The 27,481-nt window shown below is 42.6% G+C and overlaps 1 protein-coding gene across 1 annotated transcript; it reads left to right on the forward strand.

The window, feature by feature from the left end:
* Positions 1 to 27,419, forward strand: LOC101443093 (serpin A9-like). The gene is given in 7 exon segments (XM_071211962.1): positions 1 to 158; positions 14,045 to 14,320; positions 14,322 to 14,536; positions 14,539 to 14,574; positions 25,791 to 25,970; positions 25,973 to 26,057; positions 27,236 to 27,419. Coding segments are annotated over 7 exon segments (1,134 nt in total).
* Positions 27,420 to 27,481: the final 62 nt, after the last annotated feature.

A 27,481-nucleotide genomic window follows, 5' to 3' on the forward strand; every position in this document is an offset into this window, starting at 1 on the left:
ATGGCGTCTGTCTCCGACCTGAGGAGTTGGCCAGGTGCGCGAGCTCGCGCCTGCTCCGGGCTGCGCTTTCTCAGAGTCGCCACCGTGGTCATCTACCACCCCTCGCTCAGCCTGCGAGATGGCCCGCTGCTTTCTAAAACGCTGCACTCCACACTTTGGTCTGATTGGAATGCAAGCCTCCTGCCCGTGGAGCTCCTACTCACCCCTTAACGCCCGGGCCTGCATGACCTCCTTTTCAAGTTTTCTAGACCTTTCCAGCATCTTCTGAGCAGCCCTCCGGCACAGCACTTATCTCCTTACGTTGTGACGGCTCATGGGCTCCACGTTTCCCTCCATTCCCATAGGGGCTGCAGTGAAGGGTTCAAAGATTTATGGGAGGGGGGTGGGGGGTATCTGGGGACCTCATATTTTTTTAATGTAATATTAAAAAAATAAACAAAGAAAAAAAAAGAAAATTGGGGGGAGGGTAGAGAAATAAATTAAATAAAAGCTAAAAAAAAAAAAAAAAAAAAGATGTATGGGCATCCGTCCCTGGACTAGGCGCTGATACAACAGGCTTGGCCGCTGCCTCCAGGGAGTGAGTATCTAGGGGAGAAGGAGCCACACACATAAATTGACCAGCACACCCCCGCGAGAATAATTAAGGTTGACTTAGGGTGCTTTGAGAGTCTACAGCCGGAGCATCTGAGCCAGGGTGGGGGCTCTGAATGTTGGCGAGCTCACTCGTTTTGAACTGTAAATATTAATTAAAACATCACAAAGGTGAGTTTTCCCCATGTAGTTAAAATATACATAAAATATTGGTTGGTCTTTCAAATCCAAATTGAGCATCTTCTTTTTAACTAACCCTTTACTCTGAAAATGATTTTTACACACCTTAAATATTTTTCTATGTGATTTCCTACTTTCTCTGCCATATTTTCCTTCTTCATTACAGAAACTCTAGTTTGAAAAACAATATAGAGAAGAGTTTGGGGGAGGGAGCAGAGGGAGACTCTACCAAGCAGCAAGAGAAGCACGTGCAAAGGCCCTGAGGTGGGAAGGTGGCAGAGAAGAGGAACTGAAATAAGATTAGTGTTGCCAGAGCAAGAAACAAGGCAGGGAGACTGAAGAGGTAGGCTGGGACCTCGTGGGCCCCAGGGCAAATGCTAGTCTTAAGCCAGGTGTCATATGCGTACTGCAAGCCGTGCCCAGGGCACTGTGAGCCACAGACAATGTTCTCAGCATGCGCTTGCTGAACAGAGAGCCTGCCACAAGTCACCCCTGGCCCAGCCTCGGGAACCCCCTCCCTGGCCACCCTCTCTGTTGGGAAGGGAGGCCCCTTGCCTCATTCTGGTGGCCTGCTCCCCACCAGCCCTCCTCTACAAGTGGTGCAAGGAACACGCCCCGGCTCTTTCACCTCCACGCATTTGCTCAAGCCATTCCACCCTGCCGAGATGCTCGCCTTCCCATCCTCTCTGACGCCCACCTCTTCCTTTCAGAGTGGTGCCCCTCGTCCAGGAGACGGCAGCCCCCACTACCTCAGGAAGCCTTCCCAGGCCACACGGACAAACGCAAGCATGGATTTTGACTCTGATGTAACTGACCCTTGTCAGATGCCTATTGTGAGCCTGGCACTGCGCAAGATGCTTTCCCTCTCCCACTTCCCCCCAGCTCTTCAAGGTGGTGTGGCCACTCCATTTTATGGAGGAGAAGACCAAGACTCAGGAGGACCATGTAACTTCCCTAAAGCCCTGCAGCTCGAAAGCCACAGAGTAGGAGTCAAAGCACAGCTCCTGAATATATTTGGTTTTCATTTTCTATCCACTCACCCATCCATCCATCCATTCATTCACCCACCCACCCACCTGTCCATCCACCTACTCACCCATCCATCCATCCATCCATCCATCCATCCATCCATCCATCCATCCATCCAACCATCCATCCAACCAAAAGCTATTTACCAAGTGCCCACTTTGTGCAGAGAATGTTCTAGGACCTTGAGATACATTAGTGAACAAAACATACCCAGATCCTTGTCCTTGTGGAAGGTCAGGGTAGCACAGAGGGGATGAGTGTAATAAAGAAGAACATTAAGTCAAGCAGGTAGGCTGATGGGGTGTCCGTGGTGGGGTGCCCCCGGGGGTGTGGGAAGATGTGGTCAACATCAGCCACATTAAGAAATTGACACGACACTCATCACTGGAAGAAGAGATTTTTGGGTTCAACTCCCCCCCACCCCCCCATGGTGGCACAATCATCCTCTTGGAGCTCTGAAGCCCAGGAAATACCCACGAATAGGTACACTTGTGGAGAGGAGAGGGGTCGCCCCCAAACAAGAATGTTGAGTGCCCAACATCAGAATCCCGGGCCAGAAAGGCACCTTAGGAATGATCCAGCCTAACCTTCCCTACGAGGCAGAAAGCCTGGGTGTGGCGTCCGAGGGGGCTTTTCAGCCTCTTCGAGCACCTGCCAGGTGCCAGGACCCTGGGTACCCATTGCCCACCACACCGCCTCCCCGGGCCGGTGCATTCACGTGGGCGGGCACCTGGAAAGACGAGCTTGTGTGCTGGCAGGCTGATCCCCGGCGGGAAGTCCTGGTTCCCAGCCCTGGTTTTGCCAGACGCTGACTGTGTCTTGGGCGTACGCCTTCCTCCTCCGGGGCCTTGGTTTCATGGGGTGCAACGCAGGGGTGGCCCTGGTGATCTCAGGAGGCCTTAACTCAGACAATACATTAGCACTCATGTGGGAGATGATGGGACTGGGCCCGAAGAGTAATCTGTACACTTATTCTTTTATGCAATCAGGTGTTTGGCAAATATTTACTGTGCTTCTACTATGTTCCAGGCAGTGGGCTGGGCCCTTGGGGAAGCCGGGGTGACAGGACAGACAGGGTCCCTGCTCCAGCCTCGCTAGGGGCCTGGTGGCTGGCTTCCTCCATGTCTCCAGTCAGGGGGCCACTCCACGAGGGGCTCAGGCTTTGCACCATGAGTGCAAGGTCAAGGCAGAGAGGCGACTCTTTCTCTCTGGGAAGTGTACATTCTGTTGGCATTCAGTTGCCAAATTTCACTCATTCCCAAACCATCTTCATGATAATGACTGAATCACCAGCTCTTTTGTACTATCATTTCTTCAATATTTTTCCTTAAATCAGTTCACATTTATTTAAACAGAAAAATTAACATTGCAACCATGTGCAGATAAACCAGCATAACTTGCCACAGGGAGTCGCTGTAAAAATAGACACAGTAACACCAACTCCTTAAACTCCTCCGGTTGTTGCCTGCTGATGGCCCAGAGCTGAGGCGGCTCTGCCTGGGTTAAAGAGGAAAGTAAGCTGGGATGCCACGGTGGGAAAGCCTTGCTGCACCAAGTGGAGTGAGCCTTTCTCCTTGAGGAGACCAGGAGGATGGAAAGAGAATGGGAACTGAAGGTCACTGCCAATTGTCACTACCTGATTCCACCTCGTGGGCAGAAACCACCCGAGTTTGTTTGTCCGTGAGCTCTGAGTGGCCCCACCCTGGTGCCCGCAGTCTCAGGCCACGGGTCAAGTGTCCCCCTTCATGGGCCTGCCTGACCAGCCCTCCCTCTCCCCCCTCCCTCTCTTCCTTTCTTTCTCTCTCACTCTCATTCTCTTCTTCTTTCTCTCCTCTCCTTTCTCTCTTTTTCTTTATTACTTAATAAACCTTTTTAAAAATTTTGGAGTAGTTTAAGTTTCTCAGAAAGCTTGCAAAGAGAGGAGAGAGTTCCCGCCTGTCCTGGACCGAGTTCCCTAACGTTGAAATCTCACACAGCCACGGCCCTTTGTCCTGACTCGGGAATCGACGCTGGCGTGTTACTGTTGACCTACCTGCACAATGTTTGGATTTCACCAGGTGTATCACTAACATCCTTTTTTTTCACCCCGGGATCTAATCCAGGATGCCAGGGTGCATTTGTGGGCTTTCCCGTTTAGGGCTCTGGCCCGGGGCTGTAAGAGGTTGGGGGCTGGGGGAGGCTGCAGGGCCAACCAAGCACAGGTGCAAATCCCAGCCCTGCCGTGTGTTTGCTTTGCGCCAAGCCACGTAACGGCTCTGAGCCTTAGTTTATCCCCTCTGTGAAGTGGGGATGAGAGCCTCAATCTCACAAGGATATTTTGCGGGGATTAAATGACATTATGCATTTAATGAACCAATTTAGCACCCTTTTTTAAAAAAATATGTTAATTCTTTCATTATTCTGTAAAAGTTAACAATATGTAGGACAAAACTCCCTTTCTTAAACTAATGTCACACACTCGTGTTGTCGCTTATATATAAATACTCTGCAGCTGATCGTGAATTAGGTGAAGTTCAGCCATGTAGTCCTGCAAGCGTTAAGCCAAAAAAGCCCAAAACAGTTTCACCCATGTGAGCACTGCCTTTTAAAGACATCCACGGTGGGGATGGAAGTCTACTGGGTGGGCTTTGGTGAAAGCTGCTGGTCCTGGTACAGGTGGAAGGTAACTTTTCAGCTCTTGTTTTCTTTGGCATAATGAGGACAAAGAAGTAACAGGTTCCTCTACCAACTCCAGGCTGATGACACCTTCTGGGACAGGAAGCCTACGTGTCTCTGATGCTGAAGTAATTGCCTCTTGCCAAAATCCAAGCCAAAACACATGGGCAGCCACACAGAACTCCGCAGGGCCTGGGGGCCCATCTATATCTATCACCCCTTCCCACCTTCACTCTCAGCTTAACACGGATGCTGGGAGCTAGATGAGCACACCAGGCGGGCCAAGAAGTGAGAATGCAGAGCGCTCCGGGAGGCAATTCCTATGTGAGGCAGGTGTGTCTGTCCACAGTGGGATCGTTCAGGTTCTCTGGGGAGGCTTCTTGACAATTTGAAGGGTGGCTTCTGGCTAAGATGGCACTGCAAATCCAGCCTTGAGATGTTCACTTAGTGCCACAGTCAAAGCAGTAAAAGGTGAAATACAAATATACGTAGTAAAAGAGAAAAGTATAAAGATGTAGCCAGATTGTAAGAGTGCTAGGAAGGGAAAGTGGATGTGGCTCAAGTGATTAGGCTTCTGTCTATCATATGGGAAAACCCAGGTTCCATCCCTGGGGCCTCCTGATGAAAAAAAGCATGCCCATGTGGTGAGCCAGTACTTGCACAAGTGAGTTATGCAGCAAGATGATGATGCAACAAAAGAGAGACAAGGGGAGCGTCAAGGTGAAGCACAGCAGAAACCAGGAACTCAGGTGGTGCAATTGACAGGGAACTTCTCTCCACATTGGAGGTCTCCAGGATCAAATCCTGGTGAATCCTAGAGGAGAAAAACGAGAAGAGAAAACAAAAAGAGAAATAGATATAGAAGATCACACAGTGAATGGATACAGACAGCAAAAACAGCGGGAGGGGGGTGGGTGCGGCACAAAATGAGTGCTAGGAAAACCCCCAGAAACCAGAAATGGGACAGAAACAAGATGTGTGATGTAGGTGAACGATACCATAGCCAGGAAAGGCAGAAGAGGCTTCCAGGGGAGAGTGGGCTTGATGGAACCATGGAAGGGCTGAAGGGATCCACTCTTGTTATGTTTTGCCTTGTCTCTGCTCTGGCAGGATTGGCTTATGAATTTTGGGAGAAACAAACCTTTCCTATCTGGGAGTCTGACACCCCAGGAATTGAGGAGCTCAGAGCTGGAGGTAATCTTGGAGCTCTTTTTTGGTTACTATTTGCATGGAATATCTTTTTCCAACCCTTCACTTTTTAACCTGGTTGTGTCTGTATATCTGAGATGGGTCTCTTGTAGACAAAATATAGATGGCTTATATATTTTTAATCCATTCTATCAATCTGTTTTTGATTGGGGAGTTCAATTCAGTAACATTCAATGTTATTACTGTAAAAACCTTACTTACTTCATCCATTTTGTCCTTTGACTCTCTGTTGTAGTATCATTCCATTGTCTGTCTTCTTACCTTTAGTTTACCCTTCCTAATAATCTTCATTTCTAAACTCTTCTCCAAATCTCTTGCCCTTGTTTTTCCCTTTCAGGCTGCAGCACTCCCAAGTATCTCTTGTAATTCTGGTCTTTTGGTAACATATTCTATCAGTTTCTGTTTGTCTGTGAAGATTTTGAACTAACTCTAATTTTTGAAGGACTGTTTTGCTGGATACAGATTCTTAGCTGGCAATTTTTCTCTTTCAGTACCTTAAATACATCATATCACTCTCTTCTACCCCTCCATGATTTCTGATGAGAGGTCAGCACTTAATCTTATCGAGCTTCTGCTGTATGTGATGCTTTCCTTTTCTCTTGCTGCTTTCAGAATCCTCTCTTCATCTCTGATATTTGACATTCTGAATAGTAGATGTCTTCCACATAGGTCTATTTGGATTTATTCTGTTTGTGGTACATAGTCTTTCTTCAATATTGATATTTATGTATTTCATAAGGGTTGGGAAGTTTTCACTCATTATTTCCTGAAATATTTTTTCTGCTCCTTTTCCATTCTCTTCTTTCTGTTCTCCTGCCTTTTCCAGTTCAGATGTTCTATCTTGAAATAACTAATTCTGTCTTCAAACAATTCAAATCTTCTCTTTATGTGCCTCTAATGTATTTTTAATCTTATTCATCATGTTTCTCATTATCACAAGGTCTGTTACGTTTCTTTGCAGGCTTTCAAATTGTTCTTTATGCTCACCCAGAGTCTTCTTGATAGTCTTTATTTCTTTAGTCATATTATCTTTAAATTCTTTGAAGTGATTTAGGTGAGTTGTGTGGTTATCATTGATTAATTGTCTTAAGTCCTAAATCTCTTCAGGATATTTGTCTAGCTCTTTTGGCTGGGCCACCTCTCCCTGTTTCCTAGTATGGCTTGTAATTTTTTGCTGATGTCTAGACATCTGAATTTGTTGGTGAGTTTACTCTCTTGGCCAATTTCTCTCTCTTCCCTATTTTTTTTTTTTTTTGCAGCTCTTCTTTGATATTTGGTTCAACTTATTCTAAGTCTTTCAAATTGCCTGGCTTAAGTTATATAAATCAGGCCAGGGACATATTAATGGGGTGCAGATTTTCTCCCAGGGGTTATATAGGATTCAGATAGAGAACAGTAGTTGTCCATGCAATTTCCAGACTGGGCAGGAGATGGAGCTAGTCAGCCCACCTTTCCACAGAGGTTTTTCAGCCTGGGCTTTCCTGTGTTCCTGCATTGTATCTCCAGAGCGCAGATTCAAAGCAGTCTCTGTTAGCTGAACTCACTGAAGAAAAGCGCCCCCAACTACCTCCCTTCCTTTTCCCTTGAAACAGCTGACAGTTGGCTGCAGTGAGTTAGGGGTTTTACTCCAGCTTAATATCTTGGGGGTGGGGGAGGGGATTCTTAGTCTCTCTGTCCCTCACCCCCTGGGAGTTGTGTAGCACTGTCCTGACCTGTTGATCCCCAAAGTGGGTCCCATGGAGGCTTTTGGCTCTTTCTCCATTGTTTTTGTGAGAGCGTTGAACTCTACCTGTTAGTGCAATGCCATCTTCCTACAATCCTACCCCCCACCCCCGTTAGTTTTTTCCATCTTGTTTTCTTCAATTTGGATAGTTCCTATTGCTATTGTTTTCAAGTTTGTTGACTTTTCTCCTCTGCAGTGTTTAATTTGCTCTTCAGTTTAGCCAGCAAATTTTTCATTAGCAATATTGAATTATGCATCTTCCAAAGCTCAGTTTTATTATGTTTTAGTTTTTCTTTTTCTCTCATTACATCAATGTTTTCCTTTTAATTCTTGAGAATGCTTGAAATAGAGGTTTTTAAGTCTTTATCTGCTAATTCCATCATCTCAGTCATGTCTGTGTCTGTTGCTATTGCCTGAGTTTTCTTCTGGTCATGGGTCACATTTCTTATTTCTTAAAAGGTCTGTAATTTTTTTAATTGATGCTGACCATTGTGATATTGCAGTTTTGTTTTCTGGATTTCCTTGTCATCTTTTACACTGCATTGACACTTGTTTTGGCAGGAAATTTAGTTACTTGCAGATCTTCTTGATTCTGTTGAGGCATTCTTTCCAAACGTTGTTAGTGTTGGACTAGAGTAGCTTTCAGCCTTAACCCTAATACTAGGATGTGGCCCTTCTGGGGTCCTTGATGAATGTCCCAGGGATTCAGTGGGGTTTCACCACTTTGACTGGTCACAACTTGAATATCTCCCCATACTGCAAGAGCTCTGGAAATTGTTCTGTTTATATTTTCCCAGTGGTTTTTCATTTTGTTTTGTAACAGCCTGTGGAAATTCACAGTATTCGAGCAGAGCTTAACATTTAGCTAAAGGCTTGAGAAAACCCTGATGCATATTTCTGAAGATCTCCACAAATCATAACTGTCTCAACATTTCCAAACTCTGATCTCTGCCTCCTCGGCTCAGCAAGCCCACCACATTCTCCTTGGATTCCCCTCCACCCCTCTGTGTCCATAAGGTGCTTTCAGGCAGGCAACTGGGACAGCCATTGGGCTTACCTCATTTGTTTCCTTCCTCTGCCTGTTGTTCTATGTCTGAATTTGGTCATGAAATTTGTCCAATTTTCTGTTTACAGCAGGATGACAAATCCAGTATCAGTTACATTGTCTTGACCAGAGTGTAAGTTAACTTAATAAATTTTTACACATGCACATACCTGTGTAATTCTTACCTTGATTAAAATACAGAACTTCCCATCATCTCAAAAGAGTACCTCTTGCTAATTTCCAGTTAATATCATCTCCAGATATAAACTGGTCACTCTTATTTTAATTCATTTCATTCATTCATTCATTCATTCATTCATTCAGTAAACACTCACTGAAACCTTAGTGTGGCCAAACAGTGGATATACAGGGGAAAAGACAAAGCCCATGACTCATGAAATTTTTAACCACTTGAATGAATGTGTTGTGACAATGATAAGGCTTCCACTGAGAGGCAAATAGTACTTTAAGAGCATTTGATAAGAGGAATTTTCCTGATCTTGGTTGTCAAAGGAAACTTTCTTGAGGGAGTAACAAGAGCTAGGAACTCAACAATGAATAGGAATTAATTAGGGGGAAAATGAGTGAAGGGAGTGGGAAGAACACTCCAGGAGTAGCTAACAACAAGCATCCTGTGAGAGCACAATGGTGGGCAGAATGACTGGGCATAGAAGTCACGAGCAAGTGTCTTCGTGGTGTGTGGTGAAGCTAGGGGGCCAGCAGAGCCCAGGCTATGCAGATTGAGTAAAAGGTTTTAGTCTTTGCTCTGGGCAATGGAAGATTATTGGAATAGTTTAAAGTGGGTAAGTGACATGCTCGGGTTTGAGTCTTAAAAGGTCACTCTAGCTGCCTTTCATAGTGGATTGGAGGAGCAAGATATGTTGCAGATAGACCTGTTAGGAGACTTTTTCAGTAGTCCAGGCAATAGGCAATGAGAGACACTAGTCTGCAAGTGGTGGAGGCAGAGAAAAGTGGATGGATTAAATAAATGTTTAGGAAGCCAGACTGACAAGACCAGTGATGGGTTGATATGGGAAATAGGGAATGAGAAAAAGGGAGGTACAAGGGTGAATCTTAAGGTGTGAATAACTAGATGAATGGTCCTGCCATTCATGGAGATGTTGAAAGAAGGTTTCAGTTGTATGTTTTTTCGAGGTGGTATTCGGGAAAGATTCTGAGTTTGATTTGGTTGATATTGTGATTCAGGCCTCACATGCAACATCAGGAGACAGTTAAATACATGGATCCCAGACAGGGGAAAGGTCCAGGCTGGAGATTAAAAAGTAATAAGTTATTTGCATTTCTAGTAGTTAATTTGTGGATGTGATGAGATCACCCCAAAAGAGTGAGATATTAAAGTGAGTCCTGAGGCTCATGAACATTGAAGGAGTGGGTAGAAGAAGAAGAAGCAGCCAAAGTGACTAAGAAGGAGCATCAAGAGGTAAGAGAAGTCCAGGAGAACCAAAGCAAGGCCTGGATTCAAAGCCAGTTGTGGTGTTCGGGGGAAGTCAAGTTACAAAGAGAACCCAGACCTGTGTGCTGGCTTTTGGTAATCTCTGGCAAATATTTCTGTGACCCAGAAGTCAGACTACTGTGACCATGGAATGAGTGGAAGGGAAGTGAAATCATGAAGGCCAAGAATACAAAGCTCTTGAGGATTTAGGCTGTGAAAGGGGAGAGTGGCATTAGGGAGGTAGCTTGAAGGGAATGTGGGTGTGAAAGGGAGGTTTTAGTGCTGCTTCCAATGGTGCTAGTTTGTTTGTATTAGTGGGAAAGACTTGAGCATACTATAAAACCAATGATCAGGATCTTCTATTTAAATCAGAAGAGAGAGGTATAGGATCCTGAGTTGGTGAGAAGGTGTGCTTTCTAAAGTTCAGGGAAAAGGACTGATCTTAAAGGGTGAGGTGGCTCCTCTGTTGTTGTGATGGAGCTGGGAGGTGGGGATACTGGGGAAAGTCAGGGTATGTGAAAGGTGGAGGAGGTTAAGGCAGTTCCCTCTTTTATATGAGGTAGGAGGCGGGTCATCTGCTGAGAGTGAGTGTGTGTGTATGTGTGTGTGTAATGCATGTATGTGTGCCAAAGAGTGTAGCCGATCACAGGGCATCCACAGACTCTAGCACATGAGAGTGTCCCACAAAACCCAACCCGCCACTGAACTCATTGAATAGGAAAAGTTTTAGTCCCTAAATCCTTGAAGGAATTTCCTCTGCGGCCTCCCTCATTTAATCCCTTCCACTCAGGTTCTAAGATGGGTGTAAATGCTCTTCCAACTCAAGTCAGCACAACAAATATCCATTGAAACCCTACATTATGCATGCTACTGGGCTGGGAGATGGAAGAGAGAAATGAAGGAGACACATGGCTGCAAGAAGAGTCCTTGAAAATCCCATTCCGATTGAGGAACTCCTTGCATCAGTCCTCTCAATGGGCCTCGTGGTCCCAGAATCGAGTTTGTGCAGCTCTACGTGGGGCCCCTCATTTCTGCAGCCTTGCCTTTCACCACTTTCTGCTCTCACCACCCCACCCCACCCTACCAGCCTCTTGAGCATTACGATTGAGTTTCCTGTTCCTCAAACCTGCCTTTCTCTTGCACACTTCTGGGCTTTCGCACAGGTGACTCTGCCTCACCCTCTCTCCTCCCTCTACCCTTCCCCCTTGCTAGCATTTTCAAGTCTCACCCAGCTGTCACTTCCTCTGGGAAGCCTTCTTTACCACGGAATGTGTGTGCCCCAAGCATGTGCTACCCAGTGCATGTCCTTCCTACACTTTCTGGTAAATTCTCCAATGAATTCTAAGGACAAAGACTCTGCCTCTATGTCACTATTGTTGCCCCTGCAGCTCATATAGTACCTGGCAATAAATTTAGAAGCTCAGTCAAATTTTTTGAATGAATACTTTATAAATGAAAGATTCCTGACCTCAAAGGACCTGCTGATTATTGATCAACATCCATGTCCTCAGTGATAATGCCTACAGCAGTAGAAGCAGCGTCCTAGCTCAGAAGTTGGAGAAGAGAAAAGGTAGCGTGCCATGAGGTCACAACAGGGAAGGGCGCCAGGGAGGGTTTCTCAGGCAAGTCAGGGCTAAGTAACGTTTTCGAGAATAAGAATGAGGGAATTGTCCATAAGTGAGGGGAGGGGACCTCGCAGGGGAGGAGTCAGGCCATGCCAAGGTGCAGAGGTGTGTTCATTAGTGGGGTGAGGTGGAGGATGAGTTTGGTATTCCTGGAGAGCAGAGTGCAAATGGAAGCACTGGTGGGCAGTGGGGCCAAGGAGAGGGGAAGCGGTCAACTCTAGGAGGAAGAGGCTCATACAGAAGGTGTTGTCGGTGTAGGAAATCAGATTGATGGAGTTCACTCTGGCAACCTGGAGGAGGACCAATTTGAGGACAAGGCCCAAGGAAGAGAGATGAGTTCAGAGGCCTTCCCGACTGTTAGGGGAGCGATGTGTGGGTCTGGACCAAGTGAGGGCCAAGAGGGAGGGCTAGAAGGTGGTTCTAGGAGAACCCTTAGGGTCTGGCCAATCCCTGGATGTGGGGAAGGAGAGCAATTTTATGGCTTGGATGAGATCATGTGGTCATCTTAGAGAACGGGAAAAGAAGAGCAGGTTCAGGGTGGGACACAGCTTAGCAGGTCAGTCTAGGATGCATTGATGAAAAGTCCAGTAAAGAGGGGGTATATATGTGAGTTAGCCTAGAGAGAAAACTACATTTTAGATAAATAAACAAGCACAAAACAAAAATTGCCCAATCAGATTGATGGAAATTGGCAGTTTTGCAAAAGAATTCCTCATGTTTCAAAAAAGATTCTTCATTCATTTAGTTCCTTTCAGTTTTAATCATATTTGGACCAATAAAATATTATTCAATTTACATAAAGTCAAAGAGTTTGTTGGGAATGTGACTCTCAAATTTGGCCTGCCATAGACAAGCACCTGTGTGTGCACTTTTGTGACTCTAGGCAAAAGACCTCTTGCCTTCTCTCTTCCTTATTTCTCGAAAAATAATTGCTTTACTTGTTGGCTGTATCCCCTTATTCTGGGTACAGCCTTCCTTTACTTCTCAGAAGTAAAACTTAGTGCACTGTCCTTGAGAGAGGAGTGATGGCAGTCCTTCACATCATAGTGTGAATGATTGGAGAGCAGAGTTGGACGAAGGACAAGGCGGTCATCAGGACTCTGCACTTGTGAAAAGGGTAATGGCATGAAGGGAAGTAGACCACGAAGAGATTAGAGAACAGGGGAGGGTGTGTTGAAGAGAACATTTCCAACAGACGACCCACTGGAGGACTCACTCCTTTTCCTGCTGCCCCAGCACAAATCCTGCCCCACCTTGTAATAGAGTCATTCATCTTCCTACTACATGGTACACTCCCACGGGTGGGAATCAGATGGCATTTACTGTTGTATCTCAGTGTCAATCCACAGAGTGGGAGCTCCTACAGAAAGGTTTGTTGAAGCCAATGGTGATGTGAGGCAGCTCAGGAACTGGACTGGTGGGGGTGCTACAGGCAGAGGTGGGGAGGTCTCCAAACATGACTTGATGGAACTGCCCCAACCTGAATTCTTATTGAATTCATAACAGTAAGATAATAATGATGATATTATTAGTAATAGAAGTAATTTATTGAGCACTTACTGTGTGCCAGGTCCTGTGTCACACACTATGTGCCTCATGGTCCTCAATCCCCTGAGCAACTCCATAAAGTACAGATAATTGAATAATTTTATAGATGAGAAGAAAAACCAACAACAACCAGCACAACACTGAAGCTCAGAGTGATTAAAAGCTTGCTCATTGTGAATGTCAGGGCTGGATGCCAAGTCCAAGCCTGTCCGACTCCAAAACCACTGGAGCTTCCAACTGCTACCTGGTCATTTGGTCTGGAAATCCCCTTCATGAGAAAAGTCTCGCTAGGTGAGGCCTGAGGAGGGAGCGGGTGGTGGTGACCAGGGCTAGCAGCTCACGAGGAGCTGGGCCCCCAGTCCTCAGGGCTCCTGGAGGACCCATTTCCCAGAACAGCATTTAGCTCTGGGATTCTACCTTTCGAAGGACATGGACACTCCAGTAAATACCTGTGGCTGGGGAAAGGCTGCCAAGGCGAGAAAATGATCAGATTTATATGCAAAATGGATGAAGATGTTTGGAGGTATCCCCGAGGGGCCAGTGGCCACTTCTGGCTGCTGAGATAGGACTTTGCAATCTGGTTTCACTTCCTTGCTTCTTAAAAACAGATCTGTGAAGCAGAAATGGCAAACAGCCTGGGATTTGAAATTTGAGACCTTAATTTGAATTCCAGGCAGAACTCAGAGTAGCTCTCTGGGTCCTCAGTATACTCAGTGGTAAAATGAGGTCAACAATAAGACCTACACCATGGGGCTATTGTGAGGATTGTAACATAAGTCTGCATCTGTCCTGTTCATCCTCACCTGTTGCTAATGGCATAGAGTGTTGGCAGGTTTCTGAGCCAGAGACTGGACTCTTCACTTACCTCCCTTCAATGTTTCTCTCTCCTCTCTTGCAGACTTATTTCCACAACGGCATTGTCTTTTTTATCTAGTTGTCTTAGTTGTTGGTCTCTGTGCTCCAGTTTATTGTGTGTCCCCACCCAGTGCCCCCAATAGTGGTTCCGCCTGCACTTCTTCCACCAAGAGCACCCCCACCTTCCAGGTATCTTCCAGCAACACCAACTTCGCCTTCCTCTTGTACCAGAGGCTGGTTTTGAAGACTCCGGCTCAGAACATTTTCTTCTTCCCTATGAGTATCTCCAGCGTCCTAGCCATGCTCTCCCTAGGGGACCATTCAGCCACTAAGACCCAGCTCCTCCAGGGGCTCAACCTCACAGAGACACTGGAGTCCACCATCCTCAGAGGCTTCCAGCACCTGGTTCCTCAGTGAAGAAATGGACTTGAAGATGGAAAGTGTCCTCTTCATCAAAGAGGGACTGCAGCTCCTGATAGATTTCTTGGACAATGTCAAGAGGCTGTATGAGTCAAAAGTCTCTTCTAGAGATTTCTCCAATGCCTCTGCTGCCCAGAAGAGGATCAACAGCTATGTGGAGAAGGAGACCAAAGAGAAGATTGTGGACTTAGTCCAAGGCCTTGATATACCCTGGTCCTGGTAAACCACATTTTCTTTCAAGGTAAGGCTTGGAGATGTTGAATTTGATTTTAAATAAAGTTCTCTTTGTCTCTCAAATAGCAAGCTCATAACCCTGGACAGCAGAATGGAGTAATGGGAAAGCTTGACTTCTAATTAACTTTGCAACAATCTGGATGCATGGCCTTGGAACATTCAAGCCTTTGATCAATTTCCATGGTGGCTCACTCAGTTGTCTTTGGATAGCCTGATTCTTGTGTCCTGAGACACAGAATTGAGTTCAGTGAGCAGCCAAAAAAATTGGAAAAATTTGGAAATTTACCATAGGAGAAAGAACCTTGTTTCCTTCTTTCTTTTTTTTCCTTCAGACTCCCAAACCCCAGAGTATACATCATGACGATGAACTAGCAGCTCCATATAGGAAGAGTCTAAAATAAAATTCTCATCTTCCAAGGCTGTGTCACAAGGCAACTCTCCATGGAGAAGAACAAAAACAGTATTCTTGTCACATTCCCCTTTTCCATTCCCACCAGCAATAAACAGTTGCTGAGTTCAGTAGCTCAACAATGCGCTTCTCCATAAGCACTGCAGCTACTTTCCATTCCACCAATAATGTTATTTATGCTTGTCGTGGACATAGTTGAGCTGTTTTTTTTTTCCTTACAACTTTTATTTTCACCTGCAATTTGACGGCTTATTCTGAGTAGGTAAAAAATATATTCTGTGTTTTAACATATTGATTATCTGTGCTTTATGATTCACTTTATATGTTCTTGATTATTTAAGACAAAACTTCCTCACTTATTTAAGAGCCAGGGTTCCATAATGATGTTACATTCTAGGCTTATTTTTTAAATGTTTATCTTTTTATTTTTAAGTGATTTTTTAAATGTTTACAAACACTTCCCCATTTCCCCTCCCCCATTCCCTGGTAACATTTAATCTACTTTCTATCTCTGCAAATTTGCTTTCTCTAGTTATCTTTTATAAGTGATATGCAATATTTGCCCTTATATGCCTTGTTTATTTCTCTGAGCATAATGTTTCCAAGGTTCTTCCATACTGCAGCATGTCTTGTAACTTCATTTTTTCTAAAGAACAAATAATATTCCACTGTTTTTTTTTATCATATTTTATTTATCCACCATTTGGTGATGGGCGCTTGGGTTGTTTCTACCTTTTGGTTATTGTGAATAGTGCTGCTATAAACACTGGTGTACAAGTGTCTGTTTGTGACCCTATTTTCACTTTCTTTGGGCATGTACCTAGGCTCAAAGAAGTAGAATTGCTGGGTTATATGGTAATCATATATTTAACCTTCTGAGGACCACCAAACTGCTTTCCATAATGACTGCTCCATTTTGCATTCCCAACAACAATGCACTAGAGTTCCAATTTTTCCACATTTTCTCTAACGCTTGTTATATTCCATGCTTTTAATGATAGCCACACTCGTGAGTATAAAGTGGTATCTCACTGTAGTATTGATTAGAATTTCCTTAACGACTAATAGGTTGAGCTTCTTTTCATATGCTTATTGGCCATTTGTATATTTTCTTTGCAGAAATGTCTATTCAAGTCCCTTGCCCATTTTTCAATTGGGTATTTTGTCTTTTTGTTATTGCATTGTAAAAGTTCTCTATGAATTCTTATCCAATGTATAAATATCTTATCCAGTATACAGTTTGCAACTATTTTCTCTTATTCAGTTTGTTGTCTTTTTACTTTCTTGATAATTTCCTTTGATGCACAAAAGTTTTAACTTCAGTGAAGTCACATTTATCTATTGTTTCTTTTTGTTGCTCATGTTTTTGGTGCCATATCTAAGAATCTATTGCCAAATCTTAACTCATGAAAATTTGTCTTAATGTTGTCTTATAAGAGTTTTATGGTTTCAGCTCTATGTTTAGGTCTTTGATCCATTTTTAATTGACTTTTGTAGAAGGTGTGAAGTAGGGGTCTAACTTCACTCCTTTGCATGTGGATATCCAGTTTTCTGAGAGCCGTTTATCAAAGAGACTATTCTTTCCCCACCGCGTGAACTTAGCGTCCTTGTCAAAAATCAGTTGGTCGTAGTTGTATGGGTCTATTTCTGGCTTTAAATTCTGTTCCATTTGTCTTTTTGTCTATCTTTATGCCAGTACCGCACTGTTTTTGTTACTATAGCTTTGAAGTACAATTTGAAAATGGGGAAGTATGAGTCCTCCAAGATTGTACTTCTTTTTCAAAAGTGTTTTAGCGATTCAGGGCTCTTTGTGGTTCCATACAACATTGAGGATTAGTTTTTCCATTTTTTCAAAAAAAGGCTACTGCAATTTTGATAGGGATTGCATGGAATCTTTAGATTTCTTCAGGCAATATTGACAATGTTAACTCTTCAAATCCATGAACATGCCATGTCATGCCATTTATTTAGGCCTTCTTTAAATTCTTGAAGCAATGTTTTGTAGTTTTCAGTGTACGAGTCTTTTATATCCTTGGATAAATTTATTTCCAGATATTTTATTCTTCTTGATGCTATGTAAATGGGAATTTTTCCTAATTTTCTCTTTATATTGCTCATGCTAATGTATATAACACAACTGATTTTTGCCTGTTGATCTTGTAGCCTGCTACTTTGCTGAACTCATTTATTAGTTCTAATAGTTTTCTTGTGGATTCTCTTGGATTTTCAATATATAAGCTCATGTCATCTACAAATAGAGATCATTTTACTTTTTTCTTTTCAATTTGGATAAATTTTATTTCTTTTTCTTGCCTAGTTTCTCTGGTTAGAACGATAGTACAATATTGAATAGCAGTGGTGAAAGCAGGCATCCTTGTTTTGTTTCTGATCTTAGGGAAAAGCTTTAAGTCTTTCATCATTAAGTATGATGTTAAGGACCTTGTCTCTTGCCACACTGCCCCCTGCAGATCACAAGTTTACATTAGGGACACAAGCTCTCTTAACGTCCAGTTTAAGAGGTCATTCCAAGGACAAATGCTCTTTCATAGGTGAGAACGTGCAGGCTGAGCTATGTAACTTTCACATGTCCAACTATCCATTTAGAGTTTTACTGTTTACAAAGACACTGTGTCTCAGTAGAATGGCATCATTTTTGAAGTTGAAAAGGCCTGGGTTTGCATTCCACCTCAGCCCCTTACTTGTTCTATGATCCTGAGCATATTGCTTTAAAAGATCTATCATGTTTTGAGTACCTGGTATGAGCCAGTCTCTGTGAAAGGATGGATGATAAAGTCAGCTTCCTAGGGGTTTGTGCTTGCAGATTAAGTGCCTGGACTCTACAGGTAGAATTATCACAATCATATTATATTGTCAGTCCATCCATACATCCCCAGGTCTATTCATCCATCTACCCATCCAGTTACTGATGTATTCATCTATCTATCCATCCATTGGGATATTCATTTATCCACCCAGCCTCCATCCACCATTTCATTTGTCCATCTAGCTGTCCACCCATTTATTCATCCATCCATCTATCCATCCATCCATCCATCCATCCATCCATCCATCCATCCATCCATCCATCCTAGAAAGAGAGAAGAGAAAGAATTGATATGTTTTGAACCCCTACCAAGTTTCCAGTACTTCATATTTTGTCCCATTAACTCAATTCTATTTTTATTGTTTTAATTCATGTACTATAAATTTTCTATTTTAAAGTATGTGATTCAGTGGTATTTTGGTATATTCATGATGGTGTGTAACCATCACTACTATGTAATTCCAGATCATTTTCAGCATCTCAAAAAGAAACCCTATATTCATTAACATTTAGTCTTCATTCTTGATCCACATGGAGATTCTCTATTTATATAAATTTGTCTATTCTAGATGTTTAATAAATGGAATAATAGAGTATGTAGTCTTTTGTGTATGGCCTCTTTCACTTAACTGTTTTCAAGGTACACCCATATTTTGCCATGTATCACTACATCATTACTTTTAAAATATTTTTTTATTATCTTCTTTTTTTCAAGATATACAGATCACATACAATGTTACATTAAAAAATATAAGAGGTTCCCATATTCTCCACTCTCCACACCCCCCACTCCTCCCACATCAACAACTTCTTTCATTAGTGTGGTACACTCATTGCATTTGATGAATACATTTTGGAGCACTGCTACACAGCATGGATTATAGTTTATATTCTCTCCCAATCCATTCAGTGGGTTATGGCAGGATATATAATGAATAATCTTTTGTGGTATGGAATACTTATTTTTCAGGTGATGAGTATTTGGGTTATTTCCACTTTTGTCTATTATGAATAACACTGCTGTGAACATTAGGGCACACATTTTGTGTGTGTGTGTACCTATATTTTCAATTCTCTTGCTTATACCTAGAAATGGAATTGCTGGGCCATATGGTAACTTTAAGTTAAATATTTTGAATAATTGAAAAATTGTTTTTAACAGCCACAGCACCATTTTACATTCCTGCCAGAAATGTTATCAGGTTTACATTTTCTCCATATTCTCCTAACCCTTGCTCTTGCCATTCTTTTTGATTTAGCATCTTAGTTGTCATGAAGCAGTATCTCATTGCAATTTTGGTTATTATTTCCCTAAAGACTAATGATGCTGGATATATTTTCATGGTGCTTTTTGGTCATTTGTATATCTTATTTGAAATAAGTCTATTCAAATCGTTTGCTCATTTTGAAATTAAGTTAGTGTTTTTAGTCATTGATTTGAACGAGTTCTTTCTGTTTTCTGGATACTAGATCCTTATCAGAAATATGATTTGCAAATATATACTCTTATTTTGCATATTGTCTTTTCATTTTCTTGTTAGTGACTATTTGCTTGTTTTTCGTTTTTTTGGGTTTTTCTCTTTCTTCTTTTATTTGTTAGTGACTTTTGATGCACAAAATTTTTTAATCTTAATCAAGTCTGATTTACCTATTTTCTTTGGTTATTTGTGCTTAAGGTGTCACATCTAAGAAATTGTTGCCCAATCTCATGTAATCAGTATTTACACCTATATTTTCTTCTAAGGTTTTGATATTTTTCACTCTTATGTTTAGATATGTGAGCCCAAATTTATTTGAAAGGGTAAGGGGTCCTGAACAATCAGAAACATCTTAAAAAGGAAAAGCAAATGCTCATCTCCAGACTTTAAATTATATTACCTAGCTATAGTGGTAAAAACAGCATGGTACTGGCATAAAGACAGACACAGACCAATGGAACCAAATTTATGGTTCAGTAACAGACCATCACATGTATGGTCAAGTGATTTTTTTTACTAGCCTGTCAAACCCACACAGCTTGGGCACAACAGTCCATTCAAAAAACAATGCTGAGAGAATTGGATATGTATAGCCAAAAGAAGGGAAAAGGACCCCTATCTCACACCTTATCCAAAAATTATCTCAAAATGGATCAAAACCTAAATATAAAAGCAAGAACCATAAAGCTTCTAGAAGACATTTAAAGAAAATATCTTCAAACCCTGATGGTAGGTGGTGGATACTTAAAGGAGATAAGAGGAGGACTGAAGTGGACTACTGATTTTTAATGTATGTAAAAATTTTAATTAGCTTTAATGTAATGTAAATGTGTGGAAATGTATAGAATGGATGGTAACAAATAGTGAGTAACAGCTAATTTATAAATGGGCATGTGGCTGAAAATGGTAGTCTAGAGATGTAAATGCCAACTGACAGAATACTAGAGAATAATCTAGGAACTGAATAGCACAGTAAACCAAGAGGTGGATGAGAATTGTGGTTGATGGTACAGATGCAAGAGTGTCCTTTGTGACTAGAGCAAATATACGTCACCATTGCTGTGTGTTGGGAATGTGGAGAAGCATGGGAAAAATACAACTAGAGTGACCTATGGACTGTGTTTAGCAGTAATAATGTAATATGCTTGCATGTATGCCAAAGATGTACTGTGTTGATAATAGGGCAGTATGGAGAATGTGTGCCAAATGAACACTATGGACGTGATAACAATCAGATGATATTATTTTATCTGTAACAAATGTTCCACCACAGTGTGGTGTCCTGATAGATGAATGTTGTTTCAGAATTCTGCACATGTGCATGATTGTTTTATAAGTTTACAACTTCTGTCATAAAAAAAAATTTGAAAAATAATAATAAGATGGATTGGGGGGAAATAGATCAAATATAAGATAAGGACTATAATTATTAGTAAGATTTTGACAATATTCTTTCATAATCTGTAACAAATGTCTCACAACATTGCAAGGTGTTGGTGGAGTGTTGATGTATGGGATCCCTGTATAATGTTATGCATGTTTGCTTTGTAAGTCCATAACTTTTACTATACACTTATTGTTTGTTGTTTTTTTTTTAAGATTTATTTTATTTATTTATTTCTCTCCCTTTCCCCCATCCCCATTGTCTGCTCTCTCTGTCCATTCACTGTGTTCTTCTTCTTTTTCTTTTTTTATTGATTTTGTAAAAATATTACATTAAAAAAAATATATGAGGTCCCATTCAACCCCACCACCCCCCCCCCACCACTCCCCCCCCCCCCCCAGCAACATTCACTCCCATCATCATGACACATCCATTGCATTTGGTAAGTACATCTCTGGGAATCTCTGCACCTCATGGTCAATGGTCCACATCATGGCCCATACTCTCCCACATTCCATCCAGTGGGCCCTGGGAGGATTTACAATGTCCGGTGATTGCCCCTGAAGCACCATCCAGGGCAACTCCAAGTCCCAAAGGTGCCTCCACATCTCATCTCTTCCTGCCATTCCCCATACCCATCAGCCACCATGTCCACTTTTCCCACTCCAATGCCACCTTTTCTCTGTGGACCTTGGATTGGTTGTGTCCATTGCACCTCTATGTCAAGAGGAGGCTCAGATTCCACATGGATACTGGAGGCAATCCTCCTGCTTTCAGTTGTAGGCACTCTAGGCTCCATGGTGTGGTGGTTGTCCTTTTCAACTCCATCTTAGCTGAGTGAGGTGAGTCCAATAAATCAGATTATAGGAGCTGGAGTCTGTTGAGGCTCAGGGCCTGTCTATCATATTGTCAGTCCAGAGATTCAAATCCCCTAAATATATCTTAAACCCCAACACCAACTACATTTCCAGTAATGTAGCATGAAAGTCTTATGAAAAGAGATCCCATCTGAGTCCAGTTTCATCACGCAGAAACACCAGCTCCAAAGAAGGGCCATCTGACATGGCAGTGAACTCCATCTGCCATGACCATAGAACCCATGGGTCTCTTTAGCCCTCAAAGGAACCAATATCTGGGGTTGTATCTACTTTATCTGTCTCTGAGACTCTGCTCAGGTGTGCATAAGGGCAATCCTTTTGACAGCCTCCAGACTCTTTTTTAGAGACTCGTAGCCATATAAACTCATTTCTCCTTTCCTTTTCCCCCTTACATTAGGTCAAACAGCATTTTAAAGTCATGTTATTATATGTAGACAGGGATATTCTGCTGATCCGCATCGAACCTTCAATTCAAGGTCATTTTCCAGTTGCATCATCTGTTGGTAGTTGATAGTGATCCCTCGGTGCCAGGGAGGCTCATCCCTGGGTGTCATGTCCCATGCTGGGGGGAAGGCATTGCATTTACATGCTGAGTTTGGCTTCGAGACTGGCCACATTTGAGTAACATGAAGGCTGTCAGGAGGAAATTCCCAGGTACAGTGCTGCTCTAGGCCTTGTTCTTATTTCAGGCATATAGGCTCACAAGCATAGTCATTAGTATCAGGGGCTCACTGTTGGACCCTCATTCCTTCCCGGTCCTTGCCGCTGCACCTGGGGGACTGCCGCTGCTCCCCTAGGGACCACGACAGAGCACCCCCGTCCAGGAACCCAATACCCCCCAGCTGTAGTTTTTAATTGTTGTTACTATGAGTATATCCAAACATTACCATGCATCCTGGACATATGCCCTGTATAGCTCCCTGTCAGCCATATATCACCTGTCAATAGTATCCTATACCAGTATTCCTCCGCTGCCATTGTTGAACCACTCTGTGATCCAGAACTTCCTGAAAATTGAAGCCCAATATAATGTCAGGATCCCTTACTAGCAAAATGGTGTGTGTTCTTCTGTGTCCTCTTCTATTCTGGTCAGCGGGCACCAGGAATCTGTGTCTCCCCCTGCTGCGCCAGCTCTCCGTATATGTGATGCCACTCCTGGGCAAGCTGTGCTCTTTTCACACTGGGTGGCTCTCTTTACGAGGCGCACTCCCTGAGCGTGGGGCCCCCCCACGCGGGGGACACAAACTCCCTGCGTGCATCAGCACTGCACATGGGCCAGCTCCACACAGGTCAAGGAGGCCCGGGGTTTGAACCGCAGATCTCCCATGTGGTAGATGGATGCCCCATCCGTTGGGCCAAGTCTGCTTCCCAATATACACTTATTGTTATGTATGTTCATACATAAATGATATAAAGATAATAATAATAATTGGGTGGGTAGGGGGAAATACTTTGGTTAGTAGTAATATTTGACAATGCTCTTTAATCATTAGTTTAAAATGTTTAACAACAATGCAAGGTATTCATGGTAGGGTAAGTTACTAGAGTCCTATATGATGCTATGTATGTTTGTTTTGTAAGTTCACAACTATTACTATACGCATATTGTTTATGTATGTTTATGTGTGAGTGATAACACTTCAATAAATTTTTTTTTAAATGAAGAAAAAAGTGAACCAACAAAAAATACCTTTCACAGCCTTTGCAAATTGGCTCTTCACTGGTTTGTGCTCTCCTTCAGAATTTAGCCCTGTTACCGAGAAGTCAGCCCAAGATAAAAGTTCAGGGTCCTAATCTTTTCTGAGCCTACATCTTGTCCTGGGCTTGCGTTCACTTTTGACCTTAGGTATTCCCCCACTTACAATAATTGAAATGTCTCTTCAATTCCTTATGAAATTGACTCCCCCCTCCATTGTTTTTTATTGTATGGCTTAAAGCCAGTAATCCTTTGCTCCAGTCTGCTTTTACTTAATTGTTTCTTACACTATTTTAGCCATGTGCAAGCTGCTTCTCCCTTCATGGCAAGTTCTGGGAAAGCAAACCAGAGAATCATTTCTTGATTAAGTCTTTCTTGCTGACACCTGATAGATTAGCACTGACATAGGCACCCCAGTATGTGCACAGAGGTTACTTTGCTCTGGATTGGCCATGGGCCAGCTGGGCTCTGAGCCTCAGCAGAGTTGCAGCTCCTACTCTCCAATTTGTTAGACTTGCACAGGCTGGCTAACAGGGAGGTGAAGATGGTCAACTACCACATCAGGAAGCCGAGAGTGCCTACAACTCTAAGCAGGAGAATTGCATCCATCAACCACATGGAATCTAAGCCCCCTCTCAACATAGAGGTGGAGTGGACATCACCAACCCAGGGTCCACAGGATGGAGGTATAAAATATGGACTAGAGTGAACTTACTTATATTCTACTATAGAACTATTGTGACTGGTAATGGCAGAAACTGTAGCATTGATCTGGAGAAAGTGGCCACAGTGGTTGCTGAGGGCAGGGAGAAGGAAGAAGAGATGAGATGTAGGGGCATTTTTGGGACTTGGAGTTGTCCTAAATGATATTGCAGGGACAGATGCTGGACATTATACATCCACAACCCACTGAAAGTACTGTGGGAGAGTATATTACAATGTAAACTATAATCCATGCAATGCAGCAGTGCTCCAAAATGTATTCACCAAATGCAGTGAATGTGCCACAATGATGAGGGAGATTGTTGATGTGGGAGGAGTAGGGGGGTGGAGTGTGGGGTATGTAGGAGCCTCTTATATTTTTGAATGTAAGATTTTTTGTGATCCATGTATTTTTTTTAAAAAAGGCAATTTAATTTAAAAAATAATAAATAAAAACCGGGCAGTTAAGTAATTTAATGTGTCAAATTTGGAAATCATATTCTTCCTCCTCCCAAGGATTTGTTGTTTTTGATACTTGTTACATTATAGGTGTTGTTGCTGTTTAGTGATTTTTCTAAACTAATTCTGTAAAGTCTATACTTTGTTGGTTGTGTCTACTGAATATCTACTAACTGAAGTAGTCAACTAATATAATCAACTGTGTTTGGGCAATAGATCTTAAATGTTTGGACCCTTATTTTCCCCAATTTTCTGAAAGCATCTGCATGATGGAACAGGCCTTTTGTAAATGTCAATCAGTGGTAAAAGCTTGGGGCTTTCTCAGATGTTTCTGGAGCATGTGTACAACCTTACACATGCATGTGGTCTTCTGGAGTTCCGGGAATGTATTTGGAACTTTTCAAAGCTCCCATGAACATCTTATTCCTCAGGCTTTCATTTTAAGCTTTTCATTTAGTCTCTGGTTTGTCCTATCTGTTATCCATCAAACAAATTGTCACAGAGCTGGAGAGTGGGATATGGGACTAGAGAAAGTGAAAATGCCACAAAGCACATTGTTCTTACCAAAGCTCAGCAGATTTTAAAAATAAATACTCCCCATGCTGCTGCAAGCCTTTGTTTAATTTTCAGGCTTCTGAAAAAGTTGATTCTAACCATTTTTGTTATTTTTCTCATTACTTTTATGGGGTATAGAATTTTCAAAGGTCCTTACATCATCATTTTTGATTGTAGCCATAGTTTATATTTGATGTATTTTTCCCACAAACCACCCTATTAGTAACACTATGTATTAGTACTGTGTATTTATTATAGTTCATGAGAGAACATTCTCATATCTGTGCTGTTAACCACAGTCTATCATTCACCCCAGGATTTGATGTGTTATATATGGTCCCCTGCCTTGTACAATCCATCAAACTATACACTCAGTGGCTCTCAGTTTCACCACAGAGTTGTGCAGTCATCAGCTCAGTCCATTTCAGAACATTTTCATTACTCCAAAAGGAAAAATCCCATACCTGCTTTAACCCCTCCATTATTAACCCTTAGCATTGATATGGTACCTTCTTTGCCATTGCTATAAAAGTATTACAATATTACTGTGAGCTATAGTCTATATGTTACATTAGTTACATTTTTCCTTTTATCTCCATATTCTTAACACCATGTAATAGAGGAACATTCTTGTATTTGTACTATTAACCACAATCATCATCCACCACCAGAATCACTATTATATAATCCCTAGATTATCCTCTAGCTGTCTTTCAATTGACATTCACCTCCTTGGATGACCTCTTGTGCCACAATCACATTTATAAATCAACAGTGTTAGTTACACTCACTATAACGTCATTTTGGTATAAATATCTGTCTTCTCTTTATGTGCTAGCCAAATGGGACCCGTCCTTTGGCCCAACAAAGACAAGGAAACGGTCCCCATTCCTGGTGGACAAATGGACCACCGTACATGTCCCCATGATGCACCAAATGGAACAGTTTGCTTTGGGCCTGGATTCAGAGCTGAACTGTTCTGTGCTGCAGAAGGAGTGCAGTGGATATGCCCTGGCCTTCTTCCTGGCCATCATAAGATGAGTCAGCTGGAACAGGTCTTATCAACCAGAATACTGAGGAAGCAGAGCTGTTCACTTGAGAAAAGGTGGCCATTTGCTCTGATTTTCTGGGGCCTGAAGCAGGTGATAGCATGCCTCCAGGGGCAGGGGAAAGGTTAAGATAACAGATGTTGAATAATCGCTCCTGTGATTTGTGCATCAACTGGTTCAAAGACTTGGGTAGGATGTGAGCACATAGAGGCTGGAGAAGGGCATATTTGGTAAAGGCAAACAGCTCTGGCAAAGACGCAAAGTCAGACGATCAAGGGAAGCTGCAGGTTTTTAGAGGCTTCTTCTCTTCTCAAACTGCAACCAGAGCTGGGTAGAGGAAGAGGAAACAGCATGGGAGCATAAAGCAACAAAAGGGCCAGGAGGGGTGCAGTGCCAAGGGCAGGCCCTGTAACAGTTACAGGGAGGAGAGAGCTGTCAATGGTGTTAGGAATCTCAAGACAGGGGGCCAGATAAAGACTGAAAACATCCATCCAATACAATGGTGCTTCCATTTCTGTGACTCACTAAATACATGACCTTGGGCAAAACATGAGAACTAAGCTTTACCATCTTTAAAATGGGTATAATGTTAATGAAAATGCTGGGGACAATGTCTGGCACATGGAAAATGTTCAACAAATGCAGGCTGTTCCAGGAAACTGTTGCAGATGAAAAAAATTGTGTCCTATCTAGGACTGTGCTGTACAATATAATAGCCACTGGTGGTTATTTAAATTTAAATTAATGAAATTCAATAAAATAAAAAATTTAATTACTTATTTGCACTAGCCACATTTCAAATGCACAATAACCACATGTGGCTGTTGCCTACCATCTGGAGTGAACAGACATAGAATATTTCCAACATTGTGGAAAATTCTATTGGACTTTGCTGCTCTAAGGACTTAGCAAGGTTTGTCTCAGGAAGATCTGATGGTCTGGGCTGGGTGTGACCAGTGAGCTTCCATTGCTGCTGTGCCTCCATTAACCTCTACCATAGGTCCCTGATTGTCTTCTTGGCTCTGCACTCTGCTTCATTTGGGGGCCTATTTATCATCAGCTGAGCACCTAACTTCCTAAACCATCTGGGTTGTTTGGCTGGGATGTGCTGACCTCTTTAGCAATAGCCTGTGATGCCTGGAGCAAGAACAGTCTCCTGAAGTGCCCTCTAGAGGCACAGGTGGAGGCGACACTGGCTCGTCACCTCGTCTTCTCCTTTTTCTCTTCTCCACAGGTGGGTAGAGGTGTTCACTCCACAATTTTCCATCTCTGCCTCTTATCACCTAGAAGCCATCCTCTTGATGGGCATCTGGGATGCCTTTGACAACAATGTGGATTTTTCTGGAATTACAAAGAGACACTTTCTGCAAGTTACCAAAGTGAGGTTGATGAGAATGTTTGCTAGAAGACCCAAGTAAGAAGGGCATGTAGAGACCAGGTAAATGAGCTCTCATTTCATTGATAAAGAAATGGAGGTCCA

The sequence above is a fragment of the Dasypus novemcinctus genome, chromosome 3 (assembly GCF_030445035.2).
Source record: "Dasypus novemcinctus isolate mDasNov1 chromosome 3, mDasNov1.1.hap2, whole genome shotgun sequence".
Lineage (NCBI taxonomy): Eukaryota > Metazoa > Chordata > Mammalia > Cingulata > Dasypodidae > Dasypus > Dasypus novemcinctus.